Source organism: Schistocerca piceifrons, chromosome 1 (genome assembly GCF_021461385.2).
Source record: "Schistocerca piceifrons isolate TAMUIC-IGC-003096 chromosome 1, iqSchPice1.1, whole genome shotgun sequence".
Lineage (NCBI taxonomy): Eukaryota > Metazoa > Arthropoda > Insecta > Orthoptera > Acrididae > Schistocerca > Schistocerca piceifrons.
Genome location: NC_060138.1, coordinates 677,597,399 through 677,611,906, shown reverse-complemented (window position 1 = coordinate 677,611,906; position 14,508 = coordinate 677,597,399). Strand labels below are relative to the sequence as shown.

At 39.6% G+C, this 14,508-nt stretch overlaps 1 protein-coding gene across 2 annotated transcripts in view; it reads right to left on the bottom strand.

Moving 5' to 3' along the window:
- Window positions 1-14,508, bottom strand: part of LOC124709133 — a 490,737-nt gene that overhangs the window by 63,185 nt on the left and 413,044 nt on the right. For both annotated transcript variants that reach the window (XM_047240800.1, XM_047240809.1), the window contains one exon: window positions 12,438-12,813. In XM_047240800.1, coding sequence (XP_047096756.1) covers window positions 12,438-12,813 — 376 coding nt within the window. The remainder of the gene's footprint in view (window positions 1-12,437; window positions 12,814-14,508) is intronic.

The window sequence follows — 14,508 nt, the reverse complement described above, 5'->3', positions numbered from 1 at the left end:
GAATTTTGTTTCTTTCGTTCATATGCCTGAGTTTGTCTGGATGCGGCATATGTGCAATTTAGGTTGACAACGGCATGTTGGTAAATTTCTCTATGCCTCCTTCATCCCAGCCCAGAAAGAATCTAGAAGATAGTTACAAAAGTGATGATATCACAATAAGTGATGTCAGCATTCATTAAGTAGACCTAAAAGAGTATTGATCAATTTGATCTGTAATGAAGTGTTCCAAATTATAAATATTAGATACAATATATAAATCATTTAAAAAGAGGAGGTGGATATAATTTTGTAGAAGTTTGTTCCCCATAGGCCAGCTACCACTTTTCAAATTCCTCACGTTTAATACAACACTTGATAGCATAACATTGCTCTAAATTCCACTGTTCCTTTTTAATAACAAATAACAAAAACACAACTTCATTGATGGCACTCTCAAAAATCATGTTACAGCTGTGCAGAGTTGTACTTCTGGCAGTGTTGGAAGGGATGAACTCACTGGTCTACACAAATAATACAACACAGCATTGCCAGATCACTTGCAATGTTGTCATTCTCATTACTTTTCTCAAACACCTCACACAGAGGACAAAAATAAAACCAATAAACAAATGTAACTGAAAAATTCTTTATGTAACTAAATAGTACACTCGACATATGATATTTCATTCTGGCCTCTTTTGTGATACAGAATACTTGTTCTTAGCAACCACAATTATGGCACTGCATAAGCCATTGTAGACATCAAAACTGAAGACTTAATGAAGAATTACTCTTTTGAGGAATAATTATTAAATTCCTCAACAATAATTACATCGAATAAGAGTTTTGAAAATCCATGAGTCTGAAGATTGTCGACTCTGGAAACAGAGGGCTTCAGTTATGTCAGTAGTACTTTGGCTACAACAGCAGTCTAAGGCAGTTGCAACTATGCACCCAGCTCCAGTGCCACAGGTCCTTCCCATAACTTCAGCCAGGCATTGGAGTCGTGATGCCAAGAACTATATAAATTTTCAAAATTAATTCATTACCTGCAAATTTATTGATATCAGCTATATCTGGTATAGTTCCAATACCTGATAGTGACACATGAAAATCTGTGGCACACTGAGACTCAAACCCATATTTCCCACTAACTGCGAGCACTCGCCTTAACAACTTTGGCTATCTGTGCGTGTTCCCCATACAGACCCAAAATTCTAAGTGTCACACTGTCTACTTCCCTTATACCGTTGCCCACTAAATCATTTCAAAAAAATTTCATGTAATTGTGGATGGTCAACAACGTAAACAGTCATGTGAGTATTACAAGCCTTGGTGGGTACATGACGTTTACAATATTGGTCTCGATTCCTCGCTGTCTCTTTCTTACTGTTGTGGGAATCCAAGTACTGTTGCCAGCATCAAGTGACAAATTTAGTGGACCATAATATAAGGATGTAGACAATGTGACATGTGAAAGTTTGGGTTGGTCCAGCAAGCATACATCAGTAGCTGAAGTGGTTAAGGTTATCACTCATGATAAGTGGGAAATCTGGGTTCAAGTCCCAGTCCAGCCGAAGATTTTGGGTAGTGGAACTCTACCTAATACAGCCAATGCCAAGAAATTTACAATCAGTGAATTAATTTTGAAAATATTTAGTACAGCTGTGAAGCGTCAACAGTACCTCGTTCTTTCTGACGCTTGTAAGCTACCCAAGTGATCTGATGAGAGGTCATCAGTTCAAACCGACTTTTCTTAGTAGCTGGTTGCGGTGACGTGTTGTGGGTGATAAGTGGTTTAACAACCTGAAATACTGGTTTAGTGGCCTACTACAATAAAGAATAAATATATTCTTGTGAGCACTGTAAGCCAGTGATAATGAGAGTCACGGGGGTGCACTTGCAATAATTTTTTAAGAATTTGCGAGGTCAGTTAAGGGCAGGTCTGGAACTGATGAATTGAGTACTGAGCTGAATACTGATCTAGGTGCTAAAACTGGTACCTCAAATGCTGATTTAAGTAATACGCTAGATAGGAATGTTGCTTATTTACAGTTAACATCTAGAATCAAAGCCCAGGGCACTAATGTCAAACATGCTATTTCTGAAACAGGAACAGTGAATATCAAACTTGAACATATTACCAACTCACATACAGAACACCTGGCAATAATTCATAACATATCAGAATTAGAAGTTACTACAGTAAAGATACCAAGGGAGTAACAGTTTAGTGTAACTGTACAGTCATATTTAGTGGTAAATCTATTAGCTGCATGTTTTGTTGAGTCAAATATTTATTCAAAACAAACCTCAGACACTGATGTCAGTATAGCTATTTTCAAAACAAGATACAGGTTTATGCCAGGTAGAAGTTTTCTATACTGAATTGGCAGCTTTGGTGTGGTTTAATAGTGCTTCCTTTGAAGTGAAGGTTCAACACAATGTGGAGTTGGCTAATAATTCATGCTTTTCCCCAGAATGGTAATCTATTTCAGAAAGATTATCTGATTTTTGATGCAAAATTGCATTTATGTGGTATGCACATGTGTGACAAAATTCTTGTGAATAGATTAAGAATAATTGTGTGGATTTAAGTTGTTTATGGACTTAATGTGTACTTAAGGTATCAATTTATATGAACTATCTGATATTTTCATCATAGTTGTTTGACCGATGAAGTTGTTTATTCAATTTTGTATGGTAATTTTCAGCTGACATTTCTTATTGTTTGTGGTGAAATATTTCAGTAAAACTTTCATTCACTGTGTTCAATTTCATTGAGTGTTTTTTGGTTTTAGATAAGAAATTATGTGAAGTTTTTGTGGTACTGGTATTAGTTATGGTTTAGTAGTATTAAGAAAAGTAGTTGCTTTATTAGTAGAGCGAAATTTGTGATCACTGTTGTAACTCCGACAGGGACAGTCGCGGTGTTGAAATGATGGAAAGCATGGCGGGACCCGAGGAGAGGCCCGCGAACAACAACACAACTAGAGAGGACAAACACGACCAATGAAGGACAGAACAAACAATGACAAGATTGAACAATGGAGTCACAAGGAAACCTAACAAACCTGTCCATTCGTACACAGAACAAGGAAGTAAGTAAGCTGTCTAACGCGAGGCGATGCATCCAAAGACGTACGCGAGATTAGAGTGGCTGGCTGAGCGAGAGGCAGGCGCTTAAATACTCTATCGGGGGCGCCGCTATTGGCCGCTGGAACCACGTGTTCCACTGTGGTGCCCTCACACTACAAGCAGGCCAGGAGGCACGCGCCGCCACAGCTTACGGCGCGATGCTGCAGAGACCTCTAGGGGTCTTAGACGTCCATGACCTCTGGCGCAGATTCAACTTCCGCGGCGCACAGAACCAGAATCGCCACTGTTAGTTATTTAAACAGTCCTACTGTAGTAATTGAACTTAGGTAACATAGATGTTTAGCTTTTTCAATAACTGTTCACATTTTACCATGCGTGAGAAGTGTGAGATTTGTCATGGGTTTGTGATTAGTATGTTATGGTGAGAGATTTGTTGAAAGTATTTTTACTGGGGCAATGCAGTGGGGAAGCCAGTGAGCATTCTAGTGAGAGTCTCTCCTGGAAATGCAGAATGTGTAGCAGATATAAGTTGATAGAGGAGCAGGAGTGTAAGATCTGCGCCTGTCAGGAGCAGTTACAAGATGCAGAGGAGGAACTAGATAGGTTGAGGAGGGTGAAGGGTTCTGGGGAGTGGAAACTAGCAGTTGGTAAAATGGTAGCCAGGAGGAGGAGGTATTCAGACAGCTGTACTTTGCGTATGACCAATAGATTTGATCAACTGTCAAGAGTTTAGTGGAGAGCAGCCTCTTTTAGCTGTAGGTGCACAAAACATGAAGCAGTTCTCAGCAGTTAGGGAGCCTCAGTCACTTACAAATTCTGACAGAAAGAAGATGGCTCTGGTGCTATGTAGTTCACATGGCAGAGGTGTGGGCCAGCAGTTGCAGGAAGTGGTGGAGTGTTGGCTCAGGCAACTGTTAACGTAGGGGAGTTATGCAGGAATTTTACAAAAAGCGGATCAGGTAGTAATTGTGGGTTGAGCTGGGAATAGTCTTGATAGGGGTGGGGAGTATGATGTAGGTCAAGATAGCTACTCAAACTGGCAGCACTAATGTCCACTTCGTGCTACTGTTTCAGCATCATGATTGAACTTATCTTAATGCTGCTGTCAGACATGTAAACCAGGAGCTTGAGAAGGCATTGATGGCAGACAGCATGGGTCACATTGCAGTTCCGCCAGTTGAGTCCACAGAGTTGTCACAAGTTTCCACAATTGAAATTCCCTGACATTTCCCTATTTCCCGATTTCCAGACAAGTTTTAACATTTTCCCTGACAAATTCTGAGATCTCCAAAAATATGTAAGGACTTCAGTATTTCTCCCCTGTGTGAGTAAAAATCTTAGGTACTAACACTGACATCATTTGTAATGAATTGTTTCCAGGTGGAGACAGCAAGCAAAATGGTATGGGTGTTTCATTAAGACCAATGTTGCTATTTTATTTCAATGAAATAAAACACATTTGGTGACAAAAATGGGCATTTCCTTGGAGTTGCAAGACATTTAAAATAACTTCACTATTTTCAGAAATAATCCCAGAAGAAGGTAGGCCTCTTGAATGAAGCATATAAGGCACAGAAGAATTGTGTAAACTAACACTATAGGTGACCGCCAATAAAATATTGGTTCTCCTATGTTTGTTATTGTCACTTATTATCCATTGTGTTGTGCCTATTATTTTACAGGCATTGTATGATTTTTCTTTTGAGAAACATACGAGTACATAGCATACAAACTGCCAGTGACTGTCTCAATTTTCTTCTTATTGTCCATACTTTCGAAGTGCCAAAATGTACTACAATAAATGTCTATACAACGCTGCACTGTACAATGTACTGGTGATGAGACAATCACAGTTCCTAAAACCCATTGCCCGTTGTCTCTGGCCTGCCGAGGAGCACCATAGTCTTGGGTACATGGTTAAACCACAAAAATCTGCCGCATTACACCACTCACAGACAGACCCAGCCTGCAGACAGATTTGTGACACTAGATCCCACTGGCAGGGCCTACACATTAGTGGGAAACAATGGGCTTCAGATCGGCAGGCCTGATCCATTAGAGATACCCGCAAAAACCACCGGTGATCTTGACCTGTCGCAGAAATGCACTCATGTCACAGACACCATGTTGATGAAATGAGACTGCAGTGATCAATCCATGCAATAGATAACTTGCACAAGTACTCTGAGAATCAATACTAATGAGGATAGCTAGCAGTTCATTGTAAAATGATCCCTGAGCTGCAGGCAGGCACATAGAAAAGACACTCACAATGTGAGAACTAAATTTTTGGCCAGAACCTTTGTTAGAAAACGAGAGCACACATACATTCACACAACCACCCAGACACGGTTCATGCAGACATGACCACTTTCTGGCCACTGTGTCAACAATCTCTCAAAATCAGATCCAAACAATCCTCTCCTTACAGCTCCCTGCCTCTCATTGGCAAGAAATGGTGACAGCACTGACTGCAAGCTGAGGGGAGTGGTAGGAAGGGGAGAAGCAGTAGGAATGAGGAAGTAGGGAAGCAACACACATATTCAGCTGTGTCCAGCCAACGACAATGCATGACATTGCAGTAAACAAACCATTTCATCTACAAAAATGAAATTATCCAACTTTTTTAAAAATTTCTCTGATTTTCCTGACATGTTTGAAATCCCCTGATTTCCAGAACTTGTGGCGACTGTGGTCTATGAATAGATTGGGTTTCACTAAACATGGCCTGCACCTCAATAGGTATGGGAAGGGGAGGCTGGCAAACCTTATAGGTGACAGCGTAGTGGGCGGTGGTGGGATCACTCATGGAAAAATTCTGTAGTAGTTGGTGATAGAGATGCACCTTTTTTATACTGAAATCAGCTGATAGGTATCCCTTGTTAAAAAAAGTCCCTCTTACAAAGTAATCACTTTCAGAGGTGGTCTGGTATCCAAGTGGTGAAGGAATTCGCATATTTCATCAAAATATAAGAGGTATTAGAGATAAAGTTAGTGAACTGCTTATAGACGCTGACTCAGACATTACTGGTATACCAGAGCAGCACTTAAATAATATGACAATTCAGAGGCTCCCTTTACCAGGATACAGATTAGCTGGCTGTTTTTCAATGAGTTCTTTGCGAGGTGGGGGAGTGGCTATGTACTTAAAAAACCAGTATCCCATTTGAGTCCATAGACATATCACAGTACTGCACTGAATAGGTATTTGATAGTTGTGCAAGGGCAGTTGAATTTAGTGAAACTAAACTTCTAATTGTTATTTATAAGTCCCCTAATCCTGACTTGTATGTGTGGTATTATATTTTGGGGTACCCCTTTCCATTCTCAAAGGATATTTTTGGCTCAGAAATTGGTGGTTCGGACAGTAAAGGTGTAAGTTTGCAAACCTTTTGTCAACCCCTGTTAATTAGTCTGGGTATTCTGACATTGCCCTCTCAATATATATATTCTTTACTGTTGTTTGTTAACAATATCAGCTTATTCTCAAGAATTAGCAGCTTTCACTCAGTTAATACTTAGAAGAAATGCAGCCTGCATTTGGATCGCACTTCCTTGACTCTTGTGCAGAAAGGTGTGCAGTATACTACTGCATCCACTTTCAATAAGCTACCACAAGAATTCAAAAATCTTAGCAGTCATCCAAGGGGTTTCAAATCGAAACTGAAGGGTTTCCTCCTCCTATTCTGTCGAGGAGTTTCTTGAGAAATTAAGCTGATTCCCATGTTATATTGTTGATTGAATTTACATAAACTTACGTTTTTTTTTTTATGAACATTTTATTTTATCTGTTATTACTTTTATATTGAAATTTCATGTACCGAGTCATTCCATTACTTTGGAGATTTGCTCCTCAATTTGGTTCTACAGAACTAAATGTTTGAAATAAAATAAAAAGAATTTAATACAAATGATTTAATGTCAACAGTTGTGAAAATGATTACTTACAACAAGAACAGAGACATATAGTTATATCCAATAGTAATTTAAAACGTTTTGGAAAATTTAAAAAGAATTCACATGGTATATTTGAAGTTGAATACAAATGCTCTTGAGCCTATATTAAGCAAATTGAGGTCCTTGGTTTGATAGGAATATCATAAACTACTTACTGGAATATTCTTCTCAATGCCACAGGCACACAGTGGTGACAGAGATGTACCATAAGCCTCAGGAAAGTCTACATTCTGTATGGACTAAGTGGAGGGACACTTATTACGCATCCAGTTATCTGTTAAATATTTTCTTATTTATATTTAATGTAAGTTTCTTAGTCTTTTACTGTCTTCTTTAAAACTATAATGATTCATTCCTTTACATCCCTACACAAAATGAGATAAAATTGAACAGTACTATTAAAAGTAAAGAATATATACTAATTCGGACATTTAGCATAATCACATACTGAGTGATGCTTCAGAGTCTACGTGTTTTAAACATTAATTAATTAAAAAGCAAGAGGTGTACAAGGTATGTCTCATGACAGATGATTGCATTCCTATCTACATTCATAACAATGATTGAAAGAGGAAGCACAGAGAAATGGTACATTAATAATACACCATCATTTTCTCGCAGGTGATCTGAACAATTGGAAAATACAAATACAAAGTTAACTACACATTAAGAATTTATGTTTTATTAGCATTATCCATGATGATACAATAGTGGCAATTCCTCTTAGTATTAATGACCAGCCTAGTACCCGCTGCTTCACTTGCATAGACTCTGAGGCCCACACTGATTTCCCACCCCTCCATTTTTTTCTTTAATCATATTTTTAAGTTGTTCACAAACTGCATCACCTTCCAAACTTTTCACGCTAAAAATGGTAATAAAAGCAACGTCTTTGCTGAATGTACTTCTCACCAAAAAGCGATTCTGGAGTCCAAGGTTTTCGCTCATCACACTTTTTGCTTCTTGTGGTGGTATTTTCATACAAAATTTTGCCTCCAACACATTTTCAATGATTTGCCTTTAAAAAATTTTTTGATGTAACAAAACATTTTCTTAAAAATTTTCATCCCCTATTTTACCCCTTTAGTGGCTGAATTTCCATAAATGCTGAAACATGTATTTCTTTATTTCTGACTGAAAAACCAAATACCAACTTCTGTAGTTCTAGCATCAAAATTTCCTAGTACGTATTTTCAAATTTCAAACAATCCCTTCTTAAACAAGGTCTACAGTATAAGATCCAAACCCGATCCAAATTTTCAAGTTTCTATCCTTAGCGGTTTTGGGTTGGGAGAGGATGAGTCAGTGAATCAGACTGGCTCTATTCCACCGCCTGGAGGTTAAATTTGCAAAAAAGGTGAAGCATGTATTTTTCATTTTTAACTGAGAAGGCAAATACCAATTGTCACAGATACAGCTTTAAAAATGCTTTCACAATTAAATATTTTCATAAAACATTTCACCCTCCCCCATTTCAAACCCCTCAGGGGCTAGGAACTAAAGACAGTGATTTATTTTCATTTCTAACAGAAAAGCCAAATAAAAATGTTCATAGATATTTCTTCAAAAAATGCTTGCATAACGAAATACTTGTACTACTGTAGTAGGCGTGGGCTTTGTGTCTATCTTGGCCACAATAATGCGCTCACTATGCTGTTTGCAGTAGCTTACCCGTACTCCTATTTTTTTATTCATTATTAAACCTACTCCTGCATTACCCCTATTTGATTTTGTATTTATAACCCTGTATATTGAGCAAGCAGTAAAGGAAACAAAAAAAAAATTCAGAGTAGGTATTAAAATTCACGGAGAAGAAATAAAAACTTTGAGGTTGAGGTTGAGGTGAGCTTTTGACAATGTTAACTGGAATATTCTCTTTCAAACTCTGAAGGTGGCAGAGGTAAAATACAGGGAGCGAAAGGCTATTTACAATTTGTACAGAAACATTAAATCGGGTGATGCTGAGGGAATTAGATTAGGAAATGAGACACTTAAAGTAGTAAAGGAGTTTTGCTATTTAGGGAGTAAAATAACTGATGATGGTCGAAGTAGAGAGGATATAAAATGTAGACTGGCAATGGCAAGGAAATCATTTCTGAAGAAGAGAAATTTGTTAACATCGAGTATAGATTTAAGTGTCAGGAAGTCGTTTCTGAAAGTATTTGTATGGAGTGTAGCCATGTATGGAAGTGAAACGTGGACGATAAATAGTTTGGACAAGAAGAGAATAGAAGCTTTCAAAATGTGGTGCTACAGAAGAATGCTGAAGATTAGATGGGTAGATCACATAACTAATGAGAAGGTATTGAATAGAATTGAGGAGAAGAGGAGTTTGTGGCACAACTTGACAAGAAGAAGGGACCGGTTGGTAGGACATGTTTTGAGGCATCAAGGGATCACAAATTTAGCATTGGAGGGCAGCGTGGAGGGTAAAAATCGTAGAGGGAGACCAAGAGATGAATACACTAAGCAGATTCAGAAGGATGTAGGTTGCAGTAAGTACTGGGAGCTGAAGAAGCTTGCACAGGATAGAGTAGCATGGAGAGCTGCATCAAACCAGTCTCAGGACTGAAGACCACAACAACAACAATGAAATACTTCCATAAAAGCTTTCATCCCCTGATTCATCCCCACAGGGGTTCAATTTCTAAAAACAGTGAAACACATTATTTTCTAATTCAAATTTTCATACACTTAGATTTCAAAATGTTTTCATAACTGAATATTTCATAAAACACCCCCATAGGTGTTAAATATCCAAAAACACTGAAACACACTTTTTTTTTTTTAATTTCTAACCGAGAAGTCAAACAACAATTTTCATAGATCTAACTTCAAAAATATTTCAATAGTTAATTAATAATGATTTTGACACTCTCTCTCTCTCTCTCTCTCTCTCTCTCTCTAGATGGATGCCTGTATTCGTTGTGGCATACTACCCACAAGTTCATCAAGGCGTTGTTGGTCCAGATTGTCCCTTCCTCAACGGCGATTTGGCGTAGATCCCTCAGAATGGTTGGTGGCTCACATCATCCATAAACAGCCCTTTTCAATCTATTCCAGGTGTGTTAGGTAGGGTTCATGTCTGGAGAACATACTATCCACTCTAGTTGAGCGATGTCATTATCCTGAAGGACGTCATTCATAAGATGTGCACGATGGGGGTGCAAATTGTCATCCATGAAGACGAATGCCTTGCCAATATGCTGCCGATATGGTTGCACTATCGGTCAGAGGATGGTATTCACGTGCAGTACAGCCATTACGGCGCCTTCCATGACCACCAGCCGCATACATCGGCCCCACATAATACCATCCCAAAACATCAGGAAACCTCCACCTTGCTGCACTCGCTGGACAGTGTCTAAGGCATTCAGCCTGACCGGGTTGCCTCCAAAAACGTCTCCAACGATTGTCTGTCTGAAGGCATATGCGACACTCAACGGTGGAGAGAACGTGATGCCAATCCTGAGCGGTCCATTCGGCATGTTGGTGGGCTCATCTGTACCGCACTGCAAGGTGTCGTGGTTGCCAAGATGGACCTCGCCATGGACATCAGGAACGAAGTTGTGCATCATGTAGCTTATTGCACACAGTTTGAGTCATAACACAATGTCCTATGGCTGCACAAAAAGCATTGTTCAACATGGTGGCGTTGATGTTAGGGTTCCTCCAAGCCAGAATCCATAGGTAGTGGTCATCCACTGCAGTAGCAGCTGTTGGGTGGCCTGAGCAAGGCATGTCGTCGACAGTTCCTGTCTCTCTGTATCTCCTCCATGTCCGAACAACATCACTTTAGTTCACTCCAAGATGCCTGGATACTTCCCTTGTTGAGAGCCCTTCCTGCCACAAGGTAAAATTGCAGACACGATTGAATTGCGGTATTCACCATCTAGGCATGGTTGAGCTACAGGCATCATGAGCCATGTACCTCCTTCCTGGTCGAATGACTGGAACTGATCGGCTGTCGGACTTCCCTCTGTCTAATAGGCACTGCTCATGCATGGTTGTTTACATCTCTGGGCAGGTTTTGTGACATCTCTGAACAGTCAAAGGGACTGTGTCTATGATACAATATCCACAGTCAACGGCTATCTTCCGGAGTTCTGGAAACCAGTGTGATGCAAAACTTTTTTTGATTTGTGTGTGGTGTGTGTGTGTGTGTGTGTGTGTGTGTGTGTGTGTGTAAAAAAAATCATTCTTAAATGATGCCTTTAGTATAAAATCAACACCCTTTGCAAATTTCAACTTTCTATCCTTAATGGTTTGGGCTGGGCGACGATGAGCCAGCGAGAGAGTCAATCAGTAGGGACATATAATCACATTAGATTAAAATACAGAAATTAACAAACTCGGATCGACAAATAAGTTATAAGACCGTAGGAAAGGATATATGGCCCTAGTCAGACATTTTCAAGAGATGCTGAGTTTTAGTGAAGTCACATTGAATGGGGGAAGGAATGGGAAGTGTGTTAACATCCAGTGTAGAACCAGATGTAACTTAAATAGGGTAAGTTTGGAGATATCTGCAGCACAGGAATCGAAAATAAAAAGGTACAGAAAATACAAGCAAGACATAATAGATGAGTGAATTCAGCCATCAAATACAAAAGTCTACAATGTTGAACAGTATATATATATGTGATTATAATAGAGAGAAACATTCCACGTAGGAAAAATATATCTAAAAACAAAGATGATGTGACTTACCAAATGAAAGTGCTGGCAGGTCGACAGACACACAAACAAACACAAACATACACACAAAATTCAAGCTTTCGCAACAAACTGTTGCCTCATCAGGAAAGAGGGAAGGAGAGGGAAAGACGAAAGGATGTGGGTTTTAAGGGAGAGGGTAAGAAGTCATTCCAAAGAGTTTCTTTGCCTTTACAAATGTCTGCTTGTGTCTGTGTATGTGTGGATGGATGTGTGTGTGTGTGTGTGTGTGTGTGTGTGTGTGTGTGTGTGTGTGTGTGTGCGAGTGTAGTATACCTGACGGACGGGGGGGAGGGGGGGGGGGGGGGTTTGGAGGGTACTGTAATGTATCACTTTGGGGAAAGTAAAGTGTTGACTCCTGTCTTTGTCTAACTGACGAATGATGGTCATGACCCTGACAAGTGCTTTTGTGTTAGTTAAGCAGCTAGTTTCAACAAGCAAACTGGGTATGGAACTTTTGAAACTGATAAACAAAGACAAATGTAAAATTCTTTGTATAGATTGTTTCCCTAGTTTGTAGTTGTTCAAGTATCAGTAAGTTATTAAATTAAAAACTGAAGACAACTGTCATCAAACATACAACATATTCTGTCTGCAAGTATTTTAATCCTACATATCTACTACTGCTAAATGTATGTGATCCAATCTGTTTGTAGATGAAGTTAGGAAAAAGCATTGCAACTTACCTTCAACTGCACGTGATATATTGCTCAAAACCTCTAGTGGAAAATTTCCTAAATCTGGTGCTTCTTTAGCCACACCAAATCCTGGTCCACTTCTGTTAAGAGCCATATCTGCTGCACTCATACTTTTTGATCTTTTAAGGCTAAATGCAGAAATTCTTAAGTCTCTCAAACCAGAGGTCACACTCTCACTAGGCTCAATGGGCACCAGTCTTTCAGGAAATATTAATTTCATTTCTGATACACTAAATGACTTCTGTGGAGATTTCACTGCAAAGTCAGATGGTGCCTGAGCTGTCTTCTGTGCAACAGCCATGTCTTCACAGCTTGTCTCTTCAGATTCTGCTTTTGAGTCCAACTGGAAGTGAACCCTGTGACCCTGACAGAAAGAAAAGATGCACATAGTTTTATATATTTGAAAGAATTAGCTTATTTAAACAAGATAAGCCAATAAATTCTCAAAGTATGTTGAAATCTATAAATATCCCACATTTTTATTTAATTATTGTGTGAACGCCTCCACACCAGCCATACACCCATTGTGGGTAATACAATCTCATCCACAACTAGCCACTAGCCATGCCTAGCACTAATGCTGATGGGACATGAACAGGTACCCTTCAGCTGGGGTCTGCGGTGGATTGACATCAAGCAACTCCTGGGCACCATCAAGGGATCATTGTTTCACAGACTGGGCTTCAATTGCATCCAATCCCCTGCGAGCTGCTGGCTGACCAGTGTTCACACCTAGCAGCAAGGCCACTTAGGCAATCAGTCTGCTGCCATTACTTACCTGACAACTGCAGACTTAAGGCGCTTACACACCTGTAGAGACACTGACACCACACCAGTGCTGTGGTCACCTTCCTCGACTGACTTCACTGTTGCTGCTATGTGCTTTGCTGGGAATCACAATCGCCCAGGGTCATCACATGCCACAGGGCAATGTCTACACCAACTGTAGGAATTCCGCTGAATAAACATGTTGTCATTTCCAATGGCTTCTTAATTCCATGACAGTCAATGAACTGGCTCTTAATATCTGCTGCCCAGCCTACAATGTCACCCTGATCAGATATGGGGTCACTACTGCTTGGATCATCCTGACCCGTAATAACTGGTATCAAAAGTGACTATGGGCCCGCATGCATCATCTGTGCAATATGATGAGTCGAAATACACTATCTTTTCCAGCTGTGTTTCCTTCATGTATTACATGATGTCAGGCTCATTAGATCGGCAGACTTATTTGAAGGTGAAATTTGTGAACATTAAAGAGGACATAAACTTGAGCGAATTTGAGGAAAATCCAAGAGAGAGAGATGCTGGTATGCACCCTCTCAGATATCAGATATAAATGGGAAATAGTATAAAAGATGTTATAGCATAGTTAATATTTTCTCCATGTCATCCTATTGTGTTTATCCTATTCCATTTGTCCTACTGTGTTAGACAAATGCTTCGCAAAAAGTGAATCAAAAGTGATGAGGAAATGATTCAGTCTTTATTGGATCAGGTAGCTGAAATGAGAGCCAATAATACTTATCTGCAAAGGCAACCAGATGCTTTAAAACGACAGAGCCTTGTCTAATTTATCAGTCCTCATTCCATAAGCTACAACTACTAGCCCAGTTGACCCTTTCTCAGGCAAAGCAGGTGAAGATATAGTAGCATAAGCGGATAACCTACTGACAACCGGAAAGCTGGGATGTTGGGTAATGTCCACACTTTATGTGCTGGGGAAAAGTTCGGTACAATGATATAGAAAACAGACTAGCTGTAGGAACTATCTCAAGCAATTAAAAGAGGTCACAGAAGCAGTACAAATACACGTTAAGTTTCACAGACAGTATAACAAACTTCAGTGTTAATCCCTGTTAGTTACCAGACAATGACAACACAAATAGGGTCCGTCGTCCTGCTAGGAGTGAAGTAGAGGGCACTGAGATGCATTTTTTTATGAGGATTATCACCCAATGTGTTGAGAGAGGTGCGTGCAGGATTTTGAAGGACAGCTGGAGCCGTAGGCATAGCAATGACTTTGCAAGAAACAGATGTGGTAATTTGAGTCCAT